This window comes from Molothrus ater, chromosome 4 (genome assembly GCF_012460135.2).
Source record: "Molothrus ater isolate BHLD 08-10-18 breed brown headed cowbird chromosome 4, BPBGC_Mater_1.1, whole genome shotgun sequence".
Classification (NCBI taxonomy): domain Eukaryota; kingdom Metazoa; phylum Chordata; class Aves; order Passeriformes; family Icteridae; genus Molothrus; species Molothrus ater.
The window spans coordinates 49,694,377-49,714,674 of NC_050481.2; the positions used below are offsets into that span (position 1 = coordinate 49,694,377).

Here is a 20,298-nt window from a genome sequence, read left to right on the forward strand (position 1 = left end):
ATGTCAACTGGCAGTGCATCCAAGACTTGGCAAACTAGCATAGGCTAGACAATCAAATTTAAGAAAAAACTTTCAGAAAAAAAGCTGTTGCCACTAAAGGAGGCTTGAAAACCCCATGACAACTGCAAATAGTAATAAGAACAGCCATGTGTGGGTCATATGAGACTATGCAACACTGGTCAGAGGTACCAACTTGAGAGCACTTGCAACTTCTATCCAACTCTCCTTTCTCACTCTGATTGCAGTACTGTCCTTGTTTCCCGGCTTGGAGGAGGTAAGCCAGCCTTGGAAATATTGGAGAACAAGATTTTCTTCCCTTTATAATCCCCACTGCATTATTGCGTGGTATCAGTGTCTCCAAGACAGGATACGGTCCATCTTTCTGTATTGGGAGTATGACACTCCCTTTCCTTGGCTGACTGAGAAGCCACAATCTGACTTTCCTTTCTAACTTCATTCACACATAAATACCTATTTTGATGGATGCTTTAACTGCTTAGAAGCCCGTGAGTCACGAGCTCCTGAACAGGCTTTAAATTTCAATATGAGAAACTGGCCTGTAAATTGCCTCGTACTTCGGCGGGGATGGCTGGGGCCAAGCGGCCGAAGTGCCCGTGTTTGTGCCGGGGGCGCGGAGCCCTGGCCGCGGGGGCTGTGGCGGAGCCCAGGCACACCTGGCCCTATAGCAGTCCTGTCCCCGCGTCCTCTCCGCGCTGACCTACCGAGCTTTATTTTTTGGCCGCCGCGTTGTTGGGCACTGCGGCCCCCCGGCACGCCGCGCTGCCGCGGCCCCCAAGCCGGGCCCTGCCGGACAGCGCGGCCCGGGCCGCGGCCGCCCCTGCCCGCAGCAGGGCTCAGGCTCCCGTGCCGGGCGGAGGGCTGGGAGCGGGGGGCGGGACCGCGCGGCGCCGCCCCGGCCCCGCCGCCGGGAGCCGGCAGATCCGGGTCTCGTGGCGCGGGCTGACGTGTGAGCCGGCCCGAGCCGCGGGGCCGAGCCGCGGGGCCGCCCCTGCCCGCCCGGCCGCCCTGCCCCTGCCCCCGCCCCCCAGCCCTCCGCGACGGCGGCCGGAGAACGGTGAGCGGGGCCGCCGTGGCGGGGCCGGGGAGGGCGCGGGCTGGCGGCGGCCGAGGGCTTGCGCGGACATCCCCGCCAGACCCTCCGGGACCGGGGAGTGGCGGCCGAGCCCCGGTGGGGGCTGCGGGGTAACTTCAAGCCTGTTGAAGTGCAGAAACGTCCCCGCCGCCGGGCGCTTCGCCGGGTGCCGGGGAAGGTAAACACCGGGAGAGCCGGAGCCTCTCCACTCGGTGTCAGGCAGCTCTCCTTCTTTTCCAAACCAGAGAAACGTCGGCTTGTCTTCTTATCAGCTGGTCGGATTGTGGTTTTTTCTGGTTATTGGGGATTTTAATACGAAGTGGCACTCTTCTGTCGGTTTTCTTTTTGTCCTTAAAGGATCGCAGTCTGATACTTTGAGCCAAAGAGGTATAGGTTTCTCTCTTTAAAGAAGCTGGCAGTGACGTGCGGCCACCAGGATGTGTGCTACCAGGCTGCTCCCTGCTTTACGAACAGGGTGCAGCTGAAGTGGGAGAGAAGAAACAATGTCATATGAAAGCTAATGTCGGGAATAGGACAGTATCACACTGCTGTTAATTTATTAAAGATAGGGTTCCTGTCAGGAGCTCTTCATGTATGCTCGAATATGTGATTCCTAGAGAATCAGTGAAGAAGGGGTATATTGGCCTTGGAGAGCACAAGATATGGTTATTTCTCTGCTGCTGCCACTGTGCTGGGTTCCCCAGCTATCTTGCCCTGCAGCTCAACTGCTGCCTTCCACGGCAGTTCTGAGGCCTTGGCTAACCTACGTGAATGTGCTGCAAGACCTACATCAAAAACTTTGGTTTCCTGACAAACACCTGTTTGCCTTGTCAAGTGTCTTCAAGTTTGCCTTTTAGATTGTAGACTGTTTGTGTTTTAATAATGTCTGAACATCCAGATCTATGCAGATAAGTCTTGAAAACCAATTCCCGTTTTTGGAGGCAGGGACATCTAACATTTGGGTCTTAACAGCATTTTGCGTTAATGTTGTTAGTGTGCCTGCTGGGGAAGGTGTGTATCTTTAGTGAGTGTTAATGGATTATATATTAGAAGTCTTTAAATGCTTAGCTATTAGTGTGCTATCCACCTTTACTCATTCATTTTACATTCCAAAAACAGACATAAGTTCAAAAAAATCAGAAGTGTGGGAGATCAGTTTTACTTTTTTATCTCCTCCTATATCCTTGATAATTTCATCCAATTCCTGTGACTCAATGAGATGAAAGAAATCAGTCTTTGATTTTAAAAAGTGACCCTGTCACTGATAGTGAGGCTTGAAATGGTAGAGGCAGTTAGCAAAATGAAATTAATTGTAATGTTAGCAGTCATTAGTTGATTCACTTCTAACCACTGTTCTTTCCCCTGCCACTGTGGTGGGTGAGTCCAACATCTTTGTTTCTTTTTGCCCATTGCAAAAGACAAGATTTACAATGTTTGCCTAACTCTTGAGTGGTACAGAGTTCTGTACTTTAAGTAATTTAAGATTGTTTTGCATAAGGAGCTAAGTAAGGGCAAAGTTATACAGGATGTGTTAGTGGTAGTTCCACACTGTGTTGTTGCACGTGCTTCTCGGGCCGGCAGGGACATCCCTGACCCACTGGGGACCAAAAGCCCTGGTCTGCTGTAGAACTGAGATGATGGTAGGAGCAGTTTTGTAGCTCTGGGTGGATCTTTTTTTATCCTAGTTGGATACTATTTTGCTGACTATAGAAATAACTATAATTGACAAGGTTCTATGATATTCTTCATATTGTGCACACTGTGATAGTTTTGCAACACCTTACATAAACCACAATCAAGTCCATTAAGTTCCAAACTGCATGGTCCAGTTACATGAGCAATATTCTGCAGTCCATGTTCTTTTATTCTAAGGGAAAAATGAGAATAATACAATTGTTATTAAAGAAATATTTTACATTTAAAACAATTCATTGTGTTTCAATAATTTTTAAACTATTTTACCTGCTTTCAAGAAGTTGGTATTTAGTTTTGGAGAAAGTTAGTTTCTAACTGACTTCTGGTTTTGTTATTAACTTCTCATTTCCTACTTTCATATATTTAAACTTCAGAATAAGTGGTGTGTGGATGTTATTTGCATAACAAATGTGTAATAAAACTATGTTTGTACATTTAGAATTTTCCCTCCTAGGTATTATGGGTACTTGACATACATTCTTAAAGACCAAGTTTTGTCTCTGCTGAGGTTTGTCGTACCAGAATTTGACCTTACAACATCATGAGACTTCACAGGCCAGTACAATGAAAGTTAGCAAGATCTTCTCTTCTTATAAATGCATATGAATGGCAAACGTCACAGTGCCCTGACAATACCAAGTATCAAATTCTTACTCTCTATGTTTTGAACATTTATCAGATTCCTCATCATAACAAATATGAAAAAGTTTTGGCAGATGGATTTATGCATGTACAGCCTGTTGTCATCTGGCCATTTTCTGTTTGGGACACAGCACAGAGAGCCTGTGACCCTACTTTGCCTACATGCTGTTACACACTCTGCATGTTTGCATTTACATACCTAGAAATTAACTTGATGTTAAACACTTTCTGTCTTAACTCTCTGGGTTAGAGATTCAATTTATGAATGCATACAGGTCGATCTAATTGTTAATGAGGCAGCTTATTCTGCAAAATGCTAATACTTCTTGGAAAATCCAAGTACTCCCAAACCCTCTGTACAGTGGAAGTGAAGAAAACTTTCTAAAGCTCTGTCACAGAGCTGAATCTTGCAGTCCTTGTACAGGTAAAAAGAAAGAGGAATTATTTTCCCAGAAGAGCTCATTCAGCTTGTATGCCTTGACACATCAGCATCTAGCATCCCTAGTTCCCAATGAGCCTCATTTGAAGTAAGACTCCTTAGCTCCTCATTATGAAGGAGCAGTCAGGGATAGGAGAAGGATCAGTGTGTGTTAGCTGTGTTAGTCTTACTGTGCTGACAGAACAGTGGTTCTGCTGGCAGTAAGAGAAGAAATATGGTCCTTTCCTCTTCCCTATTCCCACCACCTATTCCACACTGCTGGCTGAGGCTGGGGCAAGAAAAAGGTCCCTTAGTGATGATTGATGGGGCTTTTCATGAAAAATTGGAAGATGCTTAGGGGAGCAGCCCTTGGCATGATTGAGTGATTGTGCATTTGCATTGTTGTTAATTGAACAGATATGCTTCAGAAGCTTTTGTTTAAGTGTCTAACTGGTATTTTTATAGATAATTGAACAAATTAGTCCCATTTGGGTGGGAACAGATTGAATTACATTTGATAAAAGTTTTCCTCATTAAGATTGCTTCTGATTCTTCTGCAGTTTTGCATGCATTAAAAAGCATGGCTTTCTGGAACTAAATATAGTTTCATTCTTACTTTATAAAGCTTCTAAACAAATGTCAGATCCAAACCACCAAGCGCTCCTCAGAAAGAAAATATTTTTATCAGAAAAAAACCCAGAAAAGCTGGACAAAAATGTAGCAGCAACCGTTTACATTATATAAGCAGCTGCAATGCTCATTTGCTTTATTTGTTGAATCTTTGTCAAATACAGACCTCTAGTATTAGAGCTTTGGTCTTTTTTCTTCGTATGTTCGTATATTTCCCATTAGTTAATCATAAAATCTTTATTTTTAGCAGGGAAATATTTTTAGACAACTTGATAAAATAATTTATGGTTTTTTTTCACACATTAAAAAGTTATTTAGGAAAAAAAAACAGCTGTCTGAATGAAATTACATGAAGGTGTGAAGAAAACTTGGGGTTAGCTCTTCAAGCAGTTGAACTAAATCAAGTGTGAAAGCAAGCTTCCTGGTGTGAGCAACCTTACTTTAACAAGGATTCCAGTGCAAGTGATTACAGTGTTGTTAGGGGTTCCTCACCCTGGTATCTAGATGAGACTGATCCAATAGGACCCATAATTAAGAACCCCTATTTGAAAATACTAGGTAAACATTTTATCAGAGAGCTCTGTGAAATGTAGAAATATTCTTATGATATTATATTTCTTATATAAAAGAGACATTTTTGAGCCATGGAGATTGTCAGATGGTTTAGCTTCAAATTAGTATGTAGAACAAAAGTCTCTAAAGATGAAAAATACATTATTTTCTGTATGAAAATGGTGGAGCAAAAGGTAAGATGTGTGTTGTGAACTGATCCTGATCTTGTGAAACAGAACTCTAGATTTTTGTTGTGCAAATTAATATAATGGATTTTAAAATCTTTTGCTAGAAGGTGCAGGGGAGTGTTGTGTAATTTGCATAACACTTTCCTTTTGATAATCTAAACTAGTCTGGGAGTCTGCTGAATTAGATGGATGATATTCTCTGGTAGAAACTGGGTCATCTGGTAGCTAAACATATGTAAATAACCAAGTCTAGAAATCCTGTTAATTGCTATGGGTTCCCTCTGGTAAAAATACTGATTTGAAAAACTCTAATTGATAAGATTCAAATTGTTTACTGCAGGTAAAAAAAAACAGCTGATTCAACTTCCATTGAAGTTGAAGACAGGCACCAGCTAGCTTCAGATAAAATTTGATCTGGCCTAAAGGGGTTAGGAGTAGGGCTGCCAGGGAATAGAGCTTCTTTCATCTGAAAATTGAAAATCCTGCTATCTTTCTCAGCATGCTGCTACCCTGTTAAATCTGTTTGCTCAGTGGCAAGTTATTAGAAACATATGTCATCCCTGGAGAAAAAAATAATGAAAGTATTCCAGAGAATTTCAGTATAATTTTGTATTTGTATGAGATCAGAGTGACATTAAGGAATAGTGTATTTTTATAGTTTTAAGGATTTAGTAAGGTATTTTTTAATGCAAGCAATTGTACTCTTAATATGATAGTATAAAAAAGCTTCATAGCTCATGGTAAGGCTACATTTGCTGCCTCAATATGGCGGAAAAAGTTTCATTTTTATTTATTTTGAAACGGTATGTTTTTTTGTAGAGGACTGAATAAGAGACTTTTTTCATGTTTAATTTTGCAAAGAAACAAAATGTCTAAAAATTTCTGAATGATGAACACTTATAAAAGAATCATTTGAAATAATGAATTACTGCAGGCCACCTGAGCTGCAGTAGCTACCTGGCTACTCGTGGTTAGCTCTGGTGTGTTTCAGCATAACCTTTTCCTTTTACCGACTGAGGAAAGTGGTGTTCCAACGGCCAAAACCAGCACAATAGGTTATATAGTTTCTTATGGAAGCCTACTCTTCTAATACTTTTAAAAGTAAATTATTAATTTTGTACTATGAAGCCCAAAAGTTAAGCCCAAAGCGTCTCTCAGATGGGGTAATAAACAGGAAAGTCTGATTCCCTGTTCTGCTTCCATGGGGGGCTAGTATGAGATCCTCACCTCTGCAGTTCTCCATCTGCAAGGGTGCTCTTTATTCTTGCTTCCCTGCAAAACCAGGTCTGTCCCCTGGAAGGTGTGCTCCTGTTCCCTGTGTAAGTGCTGTCTCTCCCCTGGAAGGTGTGCTCCTGTTCCCTGTGTAATTGCTGTCTATCTACTGGAAGGTGTGCTCCTGTTCCCTGTGTAAGTGCTGTCTGTCCCCTGGAAGGTGTGCTCCTGTTCCCTGTGTAAGTGCTGTCTCTCCCCTGGAAGGTGTGCTCCTGTTCCCTGTCTAAGTGCTGTCCATCCCCTGGAAGGTGTGCTCCTGTTCCCTGTGTAAGTGCTGTCCATCCTCTGGAAGGTGTGCTCCTGTTCCCTGTGTAAGTGCTGTCTCTCCCCTGGAAGGTGTGCTCCTGTTCCCTGTCTAAGTGCTGTCCATCCCCTGGAAGGTGTGCTCCTGTTCCCTGTGTAAGTGCTGTCCATCCTCTGGAAGGTGTGCTCCTGTTCCCTGTGCAGCTGCTGCCTATCCCCTGGAAGGTGTGCTCCTGTTCCCTGTGTAAGTGCTGTCTCTCCCCTGGAAGGTGTGCTCCTGTTCCCTGTGTAAGTGCTGTCCATCCTCTGGAAGGTGTGCTCCTGTTCCCTGTGTAAGTGCTGTCCATCCTCTGGAAGGTGTGCTCCTGTTCCCTGTGTAAGTGCTGTCTATCTCCTGGAAGGTGTGCCCCTGTTCCCTGTGTAAGTGCTGTCTATCTCCTGGAAGGTGTGCTCCTGTTCCCTGTGTAAGTGCTGTCTGTCATCTGGAAGGTGTGCTCCTGTTCCCTGTGTAAGTGCTGTCTGTCCCCTGGAAGGTGAGCTCCTGTTCCCTGTGTAAGTGCTGTCTATCCCCTGGAAGGTGTGCTCCTGTTCCCTGTGTAAGTGCTGTCTGTCCCCTGGAAGGTGAGCTCCTGTTCCCTGTGTAAGTGCTGTCTGTCCCCTGGAAGGTGTGCTCCTGTTCCCTGTGTAAGTGCTGTCTCTCCCCTGGAAGGTGTGCTCCTGTTCTCTGTGCTCCTGTTCCCTTGCTCAGAATCTGGCCTCCCAAAGCAGCACAAGCCTTTGGCCCTGCTTGGCCTGGCACAGCATGGGTGTCCTTGCAGGGCTGGTGCAGAAGTGCTGCCAGCAGGGTTTTCAGGATTAATATGTGTTGCTTCCTGCAGCAGTGCATCACTCATACAGCTGCAGGAGTGCTGAATTTGGGAGATTGGCACTTGTTTGAGAATGGGGGGAGGAATGTCAGCAAGCAGTGAGGCAGTCTGTAATGCTGGAGACACTAACCAAAACCTGAGCTAATATGCCCAGGTTTTCTACTTAGTATTGAGGTGGAAGGACGATGAAAGTCAATAAGAGTTCTTGCCTTACTGAAAACCACAGGAGAGGGCTCCCAGTTTGCTCTGTAAACTGGTTGAAATATGTGTTAGTAATTTTACAGAGGATAGCTCACATTTTTGCATTAACATGTGAAATAAAATTATTAATAGGCATTAGTTACTCAGCACAGTAGGAATAACTTTGTTGTCCTAGACCACTGTCAGTCTCCTACACTAGAAGAGGCTGAAGCATTTACTTATCAGAAAGAGGGTATTATTTTTGGACAATACTCTGTGTCACTGACATCTTCTCTTAATTGGTTTTCATATTCTGAGAGCTTTCTTTCAGAAAAATGTCATCATTTTAACAAAAGGATGACCAAAGCTGACAGCTGGAGTTTGGTAATAACATTCTGTATCAAATATCATTAAATGAATTCTAAAATAGCTGGACTGCTTTTTTGGTCCATGATTGTATGTACATAATTAGCTCCTTTTCAAGTGTTGCCCAGAGGAAATGTTGAGCCACCTGCATGGGAATAAGTAAATAGCTTTTTTAAATCTTGGTAGATCTTATTTAGCTCCCTTAGGGAGTTCAGTTTTGGTCACTGACATCAGCCTTATTGCCTTTAAAGCCTGAAATCTTTTGTCCTGACATACTGGGGTCTGACCAGGAAAGAGAAGGGGGCAAACAGTACAGGAACAGTGAGGAGTTTCAGTGAGTGGGTTCTTGTCCTCTGAGAGTTGTACTTGACACTGACAAGACTTAACTATGCTGAAAGAAGCATCTGTATAATCTGTATTTCCCTGATATGCCATTCTGTGTTGAACGGATGCACCTCAGCATACCTGTGACCTTGGTTAGCCCAGCCCAAAAATAGTAAGCTTCCTGCCAGGTTCTTATTAGAACCTGCCACTCTTTGAAGGGGTGTGAACTTTTTCACATACTTCAGTTTGAGAAGGGTGGTGATGCTTGGCTATGAAAGGGCTTTGACCATAATTTTAAGTAGTTGAAGTTTTTATGCTCTGATTCCTGCTTCATTGCTCTAGGTGCTAGCACTGTTGTTGGCAGATGGGCTCAGAAGAATATTCTGCCCCACACAGAGCAGCTCCAAATGTCCACTTCAGGGTGAAAATGTTAGCAACCCAGCAATGCTCAGAATATCGTGGTGGTAACACAGTGAAGACAAGGGATGTATGTAGAAGTCCTGTAAGACCACCAGGAAAATACCTCAGACTTTTACCAGTTACTTGTCAGCTTCAATTCTGTCCCTGCTCAAAAGCTCCTTCCCTGATTTCAGATGTCACTGTAGTATCCTTCAGTGGCTGGCCCAGCATTTCTTAGTTTCTTTGGCTTTGTCCTATTTTTAAGTTGTTTTGTATTATGTTTGCATCTTTAAGAAACATCAGATGAATGACACTGGAAAATGAATTCATTGTTTACTTAGGAGGTGATTTGTGGGACAGTAGCAAAGTTACCCAACTAGTATGCCTTGAGCAGGATGTGGCTGGGTGAGCATTTCTCTTGTGGAGCTCCTGCTGGGGTCTCGAGCTCCTACTTGACCAGTGTGAGTCAACTTGGATGAATCCAGCAAGAACTCCCCTGGCGGCCTCCATCTGTGTGTATGGGTAAGCACTGACTTTTCCATGGGGAATGGAACTGGCTTAGCTCAATCTGCATTGAAGAGTTCATCTTAGATCTTGTTAATTATCCTGAGAAAAGTTGTAAAAAAATACTTGCCAATTCATTAGGCTACAGCTGGAAGTCCAGGGAGACCTGCTGATGCTTTCAAGTACAAACCCAGCTGCTCTCCCCGACCCCCTGGAATTATAAGGAGAGTGGAGATGGTTGCTTTACACCATGAAAGTGTTGCTGTGCCTAGGAACCCACTTTGGAATCAGCCATCAAAATCATTGCAGTTCTTTTCCCTAAAAAAGTTAAATGGGTGATCTGAACTGGTACAATTAGTTGAAGAAAGCTGTAATTAGAGCCATGTTTTACTGTGGCAGCTCTCCTTCTGGCAGGACCCACATCCATATCTGGCTGGTTTGCTTTTGCTGCTCAGTTAGCCAGTTGTTTTTTTGGGGTTTTTTTGTCCTGAAAATTCAGTTTTATGCCCAGGAGGAGGCCTGTTAGAAAAAGATCATCAGTAGCTCTCTAGAGATCTGTGGTCATGCAGAACTACTAGATCCTGGTGCACTAAATCTGATGAGAGTCATAGTATTTATTCCAGTAAAAATAGGGTGCAGCTGTAAGTGTGAAAGAGATGAGCGAGAGCTTCTCTTGGGTTATTAATAAAAGGGATTAAAAATCAACATTATGAAAAAGCCAAGTATAATGTTGCCATGTTTCAGACTTTAGTTCTATGAGGGAATATTTACTTGAACTATCTAAATTACAGTAATAGAGCAGAAGATATCCTTGGAATGTTTTAATTAGTATCGATTTGTATACAAGATTTTTCTTTGCAGAAGTTATTTTTAGCCTTGTTTGAACAGAGGAAGTTGCTTTGTAAAGGAAGTTTTCCTAGAAAACTTCAAGCTTATTTTTGCTAATTTTATAACCCCAACAATTTAAAACATTTTTACAAAAAATGAAGACCACCTCCACTGGTTACTTATACCAGGCCCTTGGCTTCTGGATTGATTTTGATTTGGTGTGGTGTCTTTGTCTTTATTGCGGGTTCTATTGCCTTAGAGTCATGCCCCTGTTAACTTCAAACAGAATAGCATTTCTTTATTTCAAAGTACTGCTTATTTTTCTCTTTAGTTTTTTCCCTATTCTCATACTTCCTTCTGTGAAGTTTCTTCCCTATTCAACTAGTAATGCTTTTGTTTCCTTGTGCTGTCCTGTAGTTTTGTTTAGTTTGCCTTCCTTTGCTTTTTTAATGTCTCGGCTACCATTTTTGCCTTGTTCCTCCTCTATACTGCTCTGGTGATAGATAGGAAATGTGTTGCATTTCTGGTAGTAGCAATTGAACTAGAAATTTTACAAAGCTATGTGCTGGTGAAATCAGCCAGTCCTATGTACACATACATTGTGTGACTTTTTAAAGAGAAAACCCCAAAATCCATGCATATTGTTTCCCCCCCTCTCTGCTACAATCTGGTCTGAAGAAACACATGCTGCAGAAATCAGTGGATAAAATTCCCTGCCCTGTCTTACTCAGGAAGTTTAGCTGTACAACTGAAATAATGGGAAGTTAAATAATAGGCTAGTGATTTGGATGTAGGTAGTTCATCAGAAGAGTAACAAAACACTCTGATTCTGTGGGAGGGTGGGATGTGCATGAAGTACAAATACTAGAAAAGGTGGTAATCAACAGGAAAATGCATTATATAAGAAATATATATAGAAAAATATACAGAAAATTCTGAGTTTGTCTGGGATTCACTGTTTTGGAATATTTTGGCTTCCCTTGGTTGGTCACTAGTAAACAGTGTTGCCCTACTACATATACCTTTATCTGTTATTTTACTGTACAACTAACAGATGTTGAATTGGACTCTGTATGACTAGGCAGGTTCAGTGGGTCCACCCCCTAGAAGAGTCAGGATTAGACACGGATTTTGGAGCAACCAGTTGTACCCAGAGACATTTTGAAATGCCCAGTAACAAGTCAGCTGGGGTCCCAGTTACCCCCTGAGTGCTCACAGTACCTAAGGGGGCAGAATGGCCAAGGAGGAGAAGAGATTCCTATAAAAGCAGTGACCAGGAGTTTTAGGAGGAACTTATCACACCAGTCTCTTCCTGCTTGAAGCAAATTTTCACTCCCTGAGTTAATGGGTACTGTGGTCACACAGTCCCAGTGCCTGGTAGTTTCTCTGGGACAGGACTTGATGTGCAGGAATGCAAGGGTGTTATGTCATCTTATATGAGGCCAATGTACAGGATGTTTTAGATTCTAGAAGAAAATATTTGGAGGTGGGAAAGATTATACAAAAGAACCAAACTTGGAGCATGCTGTGAATAGAAGAATTACAAAAAGAGTCAGGTATTGTGAGAAGACATGGATACTAGTATGGCTTAGATGCAGGTGGAAAGGCAAGGGAACACATAATTTTTAAGGAAACATGTATACTTTATAAGATAATGGATGAGTACAAGAGAGAGGATTTCTGCCTCAGACAGTAAGATAAAAATGAGCATTTTGTCTTTGGGCCAGTGAATCATTCATGCTCTGTGTATGGCTTTTGCTATTGTAGCCCTTTATAATTTTTCAGAATGCCTGCAAGAGGCAGAGCAATTAATTTGCTTTTTTTCTGTAATTTTATCTTAAATTTGATATCAATTTTCATTTGTTCTGCCACACTTCTCCCAAACTGAACTCAAAAGTAAAATTAACTTGATGGCTTCTTAGAGGTATTTGACAATTGTATTCCAAGTTATTGCAGTTGGCTGAAAAACAGTAGCAAGGATCTGAATAGGATTTTTGTTTCTCTTTAAAGTAATGTGGCAAGATTATATTATTTGCCTGTTGTGCTATGAGGTATTTTTGCTCCCAAGGATTTCTTACCTTCTGTCTTCAGGAAAATAGCAACACAGTGAAAATAGTTCTTAGCAGGGGAATCTTCAGTCATTGTATTTATCATGTTTGTGATAGTCTACATTTTAAGTGCCTGGATCCAGGAGAGAAAAGAATTGATGAATTTAATGTTTTGATCTGAAGATGCCTGGTTTAGTCCATGATAAATCTGTAGTTACTCTGATCTATGTATCATATAAAGTTACTGTTTCTTCAAATACTGGTGTGATAAATACTTTTAGACAGTCTTTTATACCAAGGAGTAGAGATGACCAGTGTGTACACTTTGACCATCTTGCTAATTAGCATCATTTTAGAATCACATTGGAGGGCATCTAGCACGTGGAAAATGCACAAACATTCTTGTTTGCCTTCACAGTAGAAAGGAATCCAGTTTTGTAATTATTACAGTGGAGCAAGGCAGAGCCTAATTTGTGTCTTCCAGAGCTCACCAGCTGCATGCTATTTACTCAGGAGAATAGGGAAATAATGTATAGTCATTGCAATAATTCAAAATACAGAACAATTTCTAGGGACAACCCTCCCCCAAGCCAGATTGTAGCCATAAAGATTGTGGGTTTGATAGTAGGATGTATAAAATATAACACACTGCTGTAGGGCTGGGAGTAGGGAAGATAATAAAAGAAACAATTTACAATAGTTACTATAACTGAGAATGCTATTTTTTAAATCATGAGAGACTAGAAATATTTTCCATATGGCTTCACTGGCTGCAATTTCAAATAGATACTCAAGTCAAAAAGTAGTGGGGGGCTTTTATTTCTGACTTAAATCATCAGAGACCATCCTCCACTTTACTCCTGAATTGTAGTAATTCAAATTCTGACCACAGTGCTTTAATTTCAGCAGTTCTGTCTATGATTACCTCTGTGGGCCTCTTTACACTGGAATGGTCATATTGACTCTCTGATGGTACATCATATTTGCTAGTGTTTACTGATTTTCTCCTTTATTATGCTCTCTATCACTTTGCTAGTTTGGAGGCCATAATAGATATCTTCTCAGCTGCTATCATAGAGAGCTTTGGCATATTTACTGACCATGTCTTCCAGCTGTTTGTAAATGCTGTGATTTAAATGTTGTGCTAGCAGTAATATGGCCAATCCAAAATATGGTAATTTTGAGTTGTGTAAAAGACACTGCCAGTCAGAGGAATTGCAGGTATTTTCCATCATAGCCTTGACCAATTGCTGTGATCCTACCAGCTGATACAAACCAGCTCTGTCAACTCCAAGGAAAACAAGGTGATGATAAACAGAAAAACATACTGGAAATAATAAGTAAAGGAAAGCTACAAGCATTTTATTTCTTTCTCCAAGTCAGGAGGAAAGGAATAGAGCACATACTCCCATTTTCTGTGGTAGATTGTGTGTAGAAGGACTGTATTTGCTAAAGGTGGAGAGCTGTGTGACTCACAGCAAAGAGGTCAGAGCTGAGCAGAACAAGTTAGCTGCTGACGTGAGATCTGACAATTGCAAGTACCGGGAGGCAGGCAGGAAGCACGCTGCAGTTCTGGAACAGGACTTTGATGCAAACAGGCTGCCTAAGGAGCCAAGAAATCCTGCTTTGTGCTGTATAAAAATACTAGTCTCTTATTCTTAGACAGGGTCACAAAATGCTAATAAAGCTTAAGATCTGATTACAGAGCTTGGTACTTTATGCATTTGAGGTGTGGTACAAATAACAGTTAATTCAAGAATATTTTAAAGAGAAATAAAGACATGAGAGTGTCATTTTGCACATGTAGTAATTGTATGCCTTGCTTTTCTTTTCAATCTGCATAAAACCTAGGAAACTACCCAGCAAAGTCTTTGTGATCAAGGTAGTTCCACACATATGAAGTTGCACATACTCATATGGCAAGATAATGATGTCTAAATTTTTAACACTGCTCTCTTAAAACTACTGAAGTTGAGAGTCCAGTGAGTCTGAGTTTTGAGTTCTGTTCCTTGCCATGAAAATCATCTTATAGTATAGAGTGTTTCTCTCTTCTTTGTAATTGGGCAGACATATAAGATCTCCGTTTCCTTCAGTTCTATCAAAAATAATTGCATAAAGGGGAATTATTTGCCTGGATTTTAAGCATATTAAACTAACCCAATTTTAGCATCTTTATTTTAGGGGAAAACCTAGTGCTATTCCCAAAATATATTGGTTCTTTGCCAATGAAAGAGTTTGTTGTTATAGGCTTGGAGGGAAGAAAGGATGATTCGTTTCAGCATCATGTGAAGGTGGGAAAGCTTTAAAGAGATCTTTTGTTCAAAGTTTGGATGGCATTTTACTTGGTGATGTGTCTTGTGCTTTCTTTAGATATCACTGAGGTAATTTGTCATGTACAGGTGCCTTGGGGTAAATTCCTTTTAGTTCACCTCCGCTTAAATTTATGATGTTGTATGACAGATTAACTTTTCCCGTTTATTGTCTAATTTTTTTCTCTTATGTGCTCTAGAGAGAATGTTATCCTGGTCTTATCAGTGGTGACTCTTACTTGGTGTTTGTTTTTTGTTCAGTCCCCTTTAATATAAACACTTGTCTGTTAATTTCTGTGACATTATTATGTGTTACTGACCCCTAAATTATTTCAAGTTACAATTAAATACTTTTCTGCAACTTGTTCATCTCTTGTTCAAATCCCTTCTTGTGGATGTCAGTATTATATCCTATTTTTCACTGTTTAGTAATCAGTGCTTTTATCTGTTCCTTATCCTAAGATTGTTTTAGAAATGCTCCTGTGCTTGGTGTGGTACTCAGGGAGACTGTGTAGTTAAAGAATTTCTTCTATTGCTATCATGGGGTTCTAGTGGTTCTGAAATAATTTCATGTAAGTTAGTGTAGTAGCCTTACCATAATTATTTAAAATAGTTAATAGATCAGATGATCTCCTATGTATTGGAGGCCATTATATCTGAACTTGGGTGCTTCTGTACTTTACTCAGTAACCTGTATTTTACTGAAGCATATCTGAATGCAGTGAGGGGTGGGAAATCCCATTGCTTCTTGGGCAGTTTGTTGCACTGATCAGCTTCTATGATGGTAAAAATGTATGCCTTGCTTTTCTTTTCAATCTGGTTAATTACAGCTTCCAATTACTGGTCCTTGATTACCTCTTCATTGAAAAATTCAATACTTGGGCCTGGTTTTCTTTTCAAAGGGACTTGTGGGCTACATAATCAAGTTATCTTCTTACTACATAGCCAGAGTATGCTTTCTTAGAGGCCAAAAGAATTTCCTCCATCACTTCAACTTTTTTTCCTTTTTCAGTTTTCATTTTAAGTGGATACCCTAACAGATTAAGGACCTTGATGTTCAAACTCCATAATTAAGACAGATATCTCTCAGTTTCTTTTACTCTCTGGTCTCTCCAGCATGGTAAAGATTTATTCAGAAGAATAGTTGGCATTAACAAAGGAAGGACTTCTGAAATGCATTTGCATTTTTCTCCCCCCAAGAGGGTAGAACTGTAGCAGTGTTATATTCTGTTGAATGAAGATGTCTTACAGACATATAGCTTATGCCTCTTCCTACTAGTGAGACTGAAACATTAAAATGCTCATTTGTGATAGAGGCTGTTAGTTTTTATAGTCAATGTCTGCAGAACACGTCTGTTGATTCAGCACACCCTTATCAAATGGCTGGTACCTTCATAAAGTATCTGTTTTAGGAATTGAGAGATTGTATCTGCTCTGCACTGCTGTGTTTGTCTTTTTTGCAAGCTTGCCAGTTGTGTCACATCAGAGCCTGAGTGCATGCAACACTTAAGACATTCTGAATACAGCTTTATGGGTGGCAAGTGAAAAATTTTTCTTAAGTATGGTTTTGCAGAACTACCTGCATATCCTGAGTCCTCATTTGAGAGAAATCAATCCCAGATTCGACCACAAGGGTAGAAATGCCTTGCAGTCTGCTGCATGGTTTGACCCTCAATTAAGTCACTGAAAAGTTATTGGTAAATAGTAAACATACATTTGAACATTCCTGACATGTCTGGTATAAGTGGTTTTAGCAGATGAATAATCTAGAATTGATTTCCTACCATGTCCATTACAGCTTCTTTGAACATTCTCTATTGCTAAGTGATTAACCTACTTCTTTGATCTAAAATTAGTGTGCATAACTCCATTTTTAAAGTGTTTCCAAGTACATTCACTTTTGTACCCCTGCTGTTTGCTTTCAATATACAACAAAGATGATTGTTTCCTTTAGCAAAAAACTTACTGAGTTTAAATTCTTTTCCTGTACATTGATCTGGAGGGAAAATGCCAGCAGTTCATTAGGGTATAGGAGTACAAGTTCCCCTGACCTTTCAGTTTGTATATGTACACTTAAGAGTCCCACTGTACAGATGAGAGACAAGAATTTAATCTTTGTGCCTCTTGTTTGATAGGATGTATTTCATTTTGGAATGTGAGAAAACCCAGGGGAGAAACACAGTGTTGCAAAAAGAATTTGTGTGAGACAGTGTTTTCAGCAACATCAAAATGTAACTGCACATACCAGACTTCTTCATTCATACTGCCAAAGGAATAATAGGATTACCCTGCTTTGTTTTGCTTTTTCACCCTGGCATTAAATGAACTGAAACTTGATGTGTGAGTCTCTGGAAAATAAGGTCAGTTGAGAAAGAGTTCATTGTCCTTTTATTCTTATTCTTCTTAGGTGTTCACAGACAAGTTCAGGTTTATCCAGAGAGCCATGGCAGAAGGTGGATTTGATCCCTGTGAATGCATTTGCTCACATGAACATGCAATGAGAAGACTGATTAATCTGGTAAGGATAACATGAGGATATTTGGAAGGGTGGTTATTCAGGCATTACTTCAGCTCTTGCAGATTTGCAATTACTGGTGCTTTTGATGCTGCTTATTCAGTAGCACGTACAGTTAGAATTTGTGTATCCAACTTTCTGATGAGCTTTTGAAGAGTCAATACAAATGATAGCTTTCTGTTTATTTCCCAGGGCTGCATTTTGACACCATTGACACTGTTTCTCTTGAAATGTTTCTTTTATATGCCTTTTTTTCAGTCTGCATAAAACCAAGGAAACTACCCAGCAAAGTCTTTGTGGTCAAGGTAGTTCCACACATATGAAGTTGCACATACTCATATGGCAAGATAATGATGTCTAAATTTCTAAAACTGCTCTCTTAAAACTACTGAAGTTGAGAGTCCAGTGAGTCTGCGTTTTGAGTTCTGTTTCTTGCCATGTCATTGATAGATTGAGCAACTTTGAGCAAGTTATGTACCTTGCTCTAACTGTAACCTGTAAAATAGCTGTTTCTTTGTTTCTGTATTGAACTTAATTCAATGTCTATTGAAAAATAAGCTATAAAGTGCTTCTTTTTTTTCTGAGTATATATACTTTTAAAGTAACATTAACAATTATGAGCTGTGAGCAATTAGGTGAATTTGATTACAGCTCTAATTTGATAAATTCTTTTTAAGATTACAGTATACATCAACTTCATTTGATGTACTTCCCCTTATTGATTTTCATATATTTGTTTTTATCACATTTTCTTTCTTAGGGCCTAAATTAATATCCTTTTAAGTTACTGAGTACATCAACTGTTCAAGGCAGTTGTGTGAAGAAGATTCTCCCTAGGATCACGCCCTTCTTCAAGAGGTTTCTTAACAGTATTTTGGAAAGGTGCTGCTGACATATAGATGCAGAAAATTGAGACTTCTGTAGAGAATAGTTGTCCTTTCTGTGGAGCCTTTACATCAGGCCTAGCCATCCTAATGCTTCCCAGTTAGAGGCACAATTTCAAAATCTTCTATGTTCTTTCCCAAGAAGGATTTTCTTTCGTCCTCAACATGATGTTTGTGCCATATCCCACAGTTGTGTTGGTTCTGAACCTTGAGGCTTCTGAACACAGGCTGAAGTCATGAGAAAGGAACCCCAGAACAAAGTTCAAAAGTTGGGAGGAAGAAAGGAGGGTTCATGTTTGCTGCCCTTTTTCCTCAGGCTTGTCCGATGCAAATCTAAACTAGCACGGTTCAGAATTTTCACCCCCTGAATTAAAAAATTCAGCATTTTTTAATCTTTTTGGTTTTTTGCTAGAAGATACTGACAGGCAATGACACTGGTCAGCCAGTTCTGTTTGTTGTGGCTGGAGGATTCTAGTTATGAGCAGTGTAAATGAGTTGTGTCCAAAGTTAGAAGAAATGCCACAAATGTGTGTGAGGTTTTGTTCCTGGGCTGCTGCGGGCAGTGTGAGGTGTGTAAAAATGGATCATTTGGAGGAACACTAGTTCCAGTGTTATGAATGTGAACAGAGCACATGATAGGTGCATGCTCTTGGGCAGTCACCAAGAGCAGTCTAACAGTGTTCTGTGTAGTTGCAAGAATGGAGTTTATTGCTCAGTATCCACCCTCCAAAAAGATCATACCAATTAGCACTTGGAACTGTGAGGAGCAAAGGGAAATTCCAGATTTCATCTCTCTAAAAAGCAAAGCAGATGCTGCTAAATATTTATAAGACCAAATCACTAGCTAGGATAATTTAGCAGAATCTAGAAAAGAAAAGTCTCGGAAGTCTCAGTCAGCAGCCAGACTATCCTCAAGTAACCTGTGCTGTGATCCCAGCAGGAGACTTGCTAAGCCATTTTTGCGTCTGTAACTTTTATGCTTCAGTAAGAGTTTGCCTTCTAAGTTGCTGTTTTGTCACTCAGTCTTACACGACATAAGCAAACAGAAGTTTTACTATTTGTGCTAAAAAGAACATGTGAATGTTGGTTCTCAAAATTGCTGAACCCCACAAGTTTCAATGGAGACTGGGTACACACTACCTCTAAAAGTTGGATCCGTGAAACTCTAACTTCAAAATCATTTTGATAAACAAAGCTAAGTGATCTGTTCAGAGTCTGGGTGAGAAAAATATATCCAAACATGCTGTGTACCCAGAATGGTTCCCTATATGTATTTAATTGTTGATTCTTTTTAATATAGATAGGTATAAAACACACCAGAGTACATTTGAATGGTATTAAAGCTGGCAATACTTGACAGGATTTTGGAGGAAATTGTATAACAAGGGGTTTGCAATTGTCTCCAGACTGAGCATTGTAAATGCAGAAGTTCAGAGATAAGATTTAACAGAATCTAATTTAACAAAATTAAAATGTAATTATAGGAGATGCCCAAATGTGAAAATGTTACTTTTAAGGTCTTTCAACCAGTAATGACATTGTGCAAAACCCCCATGACTGATTGTAGAATTTTAAACTTCTGTTTAAGTAAACTAATTTTTACAGAATAATTTGTTTATACGTATCTAAACCAACACTGATAAGAATTAAGGCTCCTGCTAATAAATAAGTTATAGTATATTCAGTTGTGACTATTATGTGTAGAGTTAGCTTATTCAAATACACAGGATTTCTGTTAGAGTTAACTGTGCAGGAGAGTTGAATGACACTGCTATTCCAAAATCAGAAGGAGGTCAAGAAGTCTGCCTCTAGAACCTGAAGTTCTTGTTTTAATTTCCAACATGATAATTTTAACTTCTAGTTTAATTGGTATATTTACTTTGACACTCTTATGAAGTGTATGTGGCATTCAAAGTTTAATTTGTGGTTGAATACATTACTTTGGAGGTTTTATATAGCATATAGTTTAAATCTCTATTTGAAATACAGACTTCAGTTCATCTCATAGTACAATTAATGATAATACAATGAAAAAAGAAAAGCTATTGTCATTTAAACTCTTCTTGCTCTCTGTTGTTAGTAACACCACAGAAAATGACAAACAAGAAAGCTGTTAAAAAGTCCACCTCTTGCTTAGTTATGTGGCTTGGTTATTTATCTGTCTTTCATTTTCCTTGACTAAGCAGGGCTTTGTTTTGTTGGGTTTTTTCCTTCTTAATTCATAATACCCTGAAGATTTTATAGTCAGTGAACTGTGTATCTCTAATATACATAATATTTTAAAAGATATTTTGCTGCTTATTAGATTAACTTTGTGTATTGTTCATACACAAAGTTCTTAC

General features: G+C 40.1%; 1 protein-coding gene across 1 annotated transcript in view; it reads left to right on the forward strand.

Moving 5' to 3' along the window:
* The first annotated feature begins 969 nt into the window (after nt 1-969).
* The window catches only part of SMIM14 (small integral membrane protein 14), a 39,410-nt gene continuing 20,081 nt past the window's right edge, over nt 970-20,298 (forward strand). The window contains exons 1-2 of the mRNA XM_036382561.2: nt 970-1,075; nt 16,965-17,075. Of these exons, the coding sequence (XP_036238454.1) occupies nt 17,001-17,075 (75 nt within the window). The 5' untranslated portion in view covers nt 970-1,075; nt 16,965-17,000. The remainder of the gene's footprint in view (nt 1,076-16,964; nt 17,076-20,298) is intronic.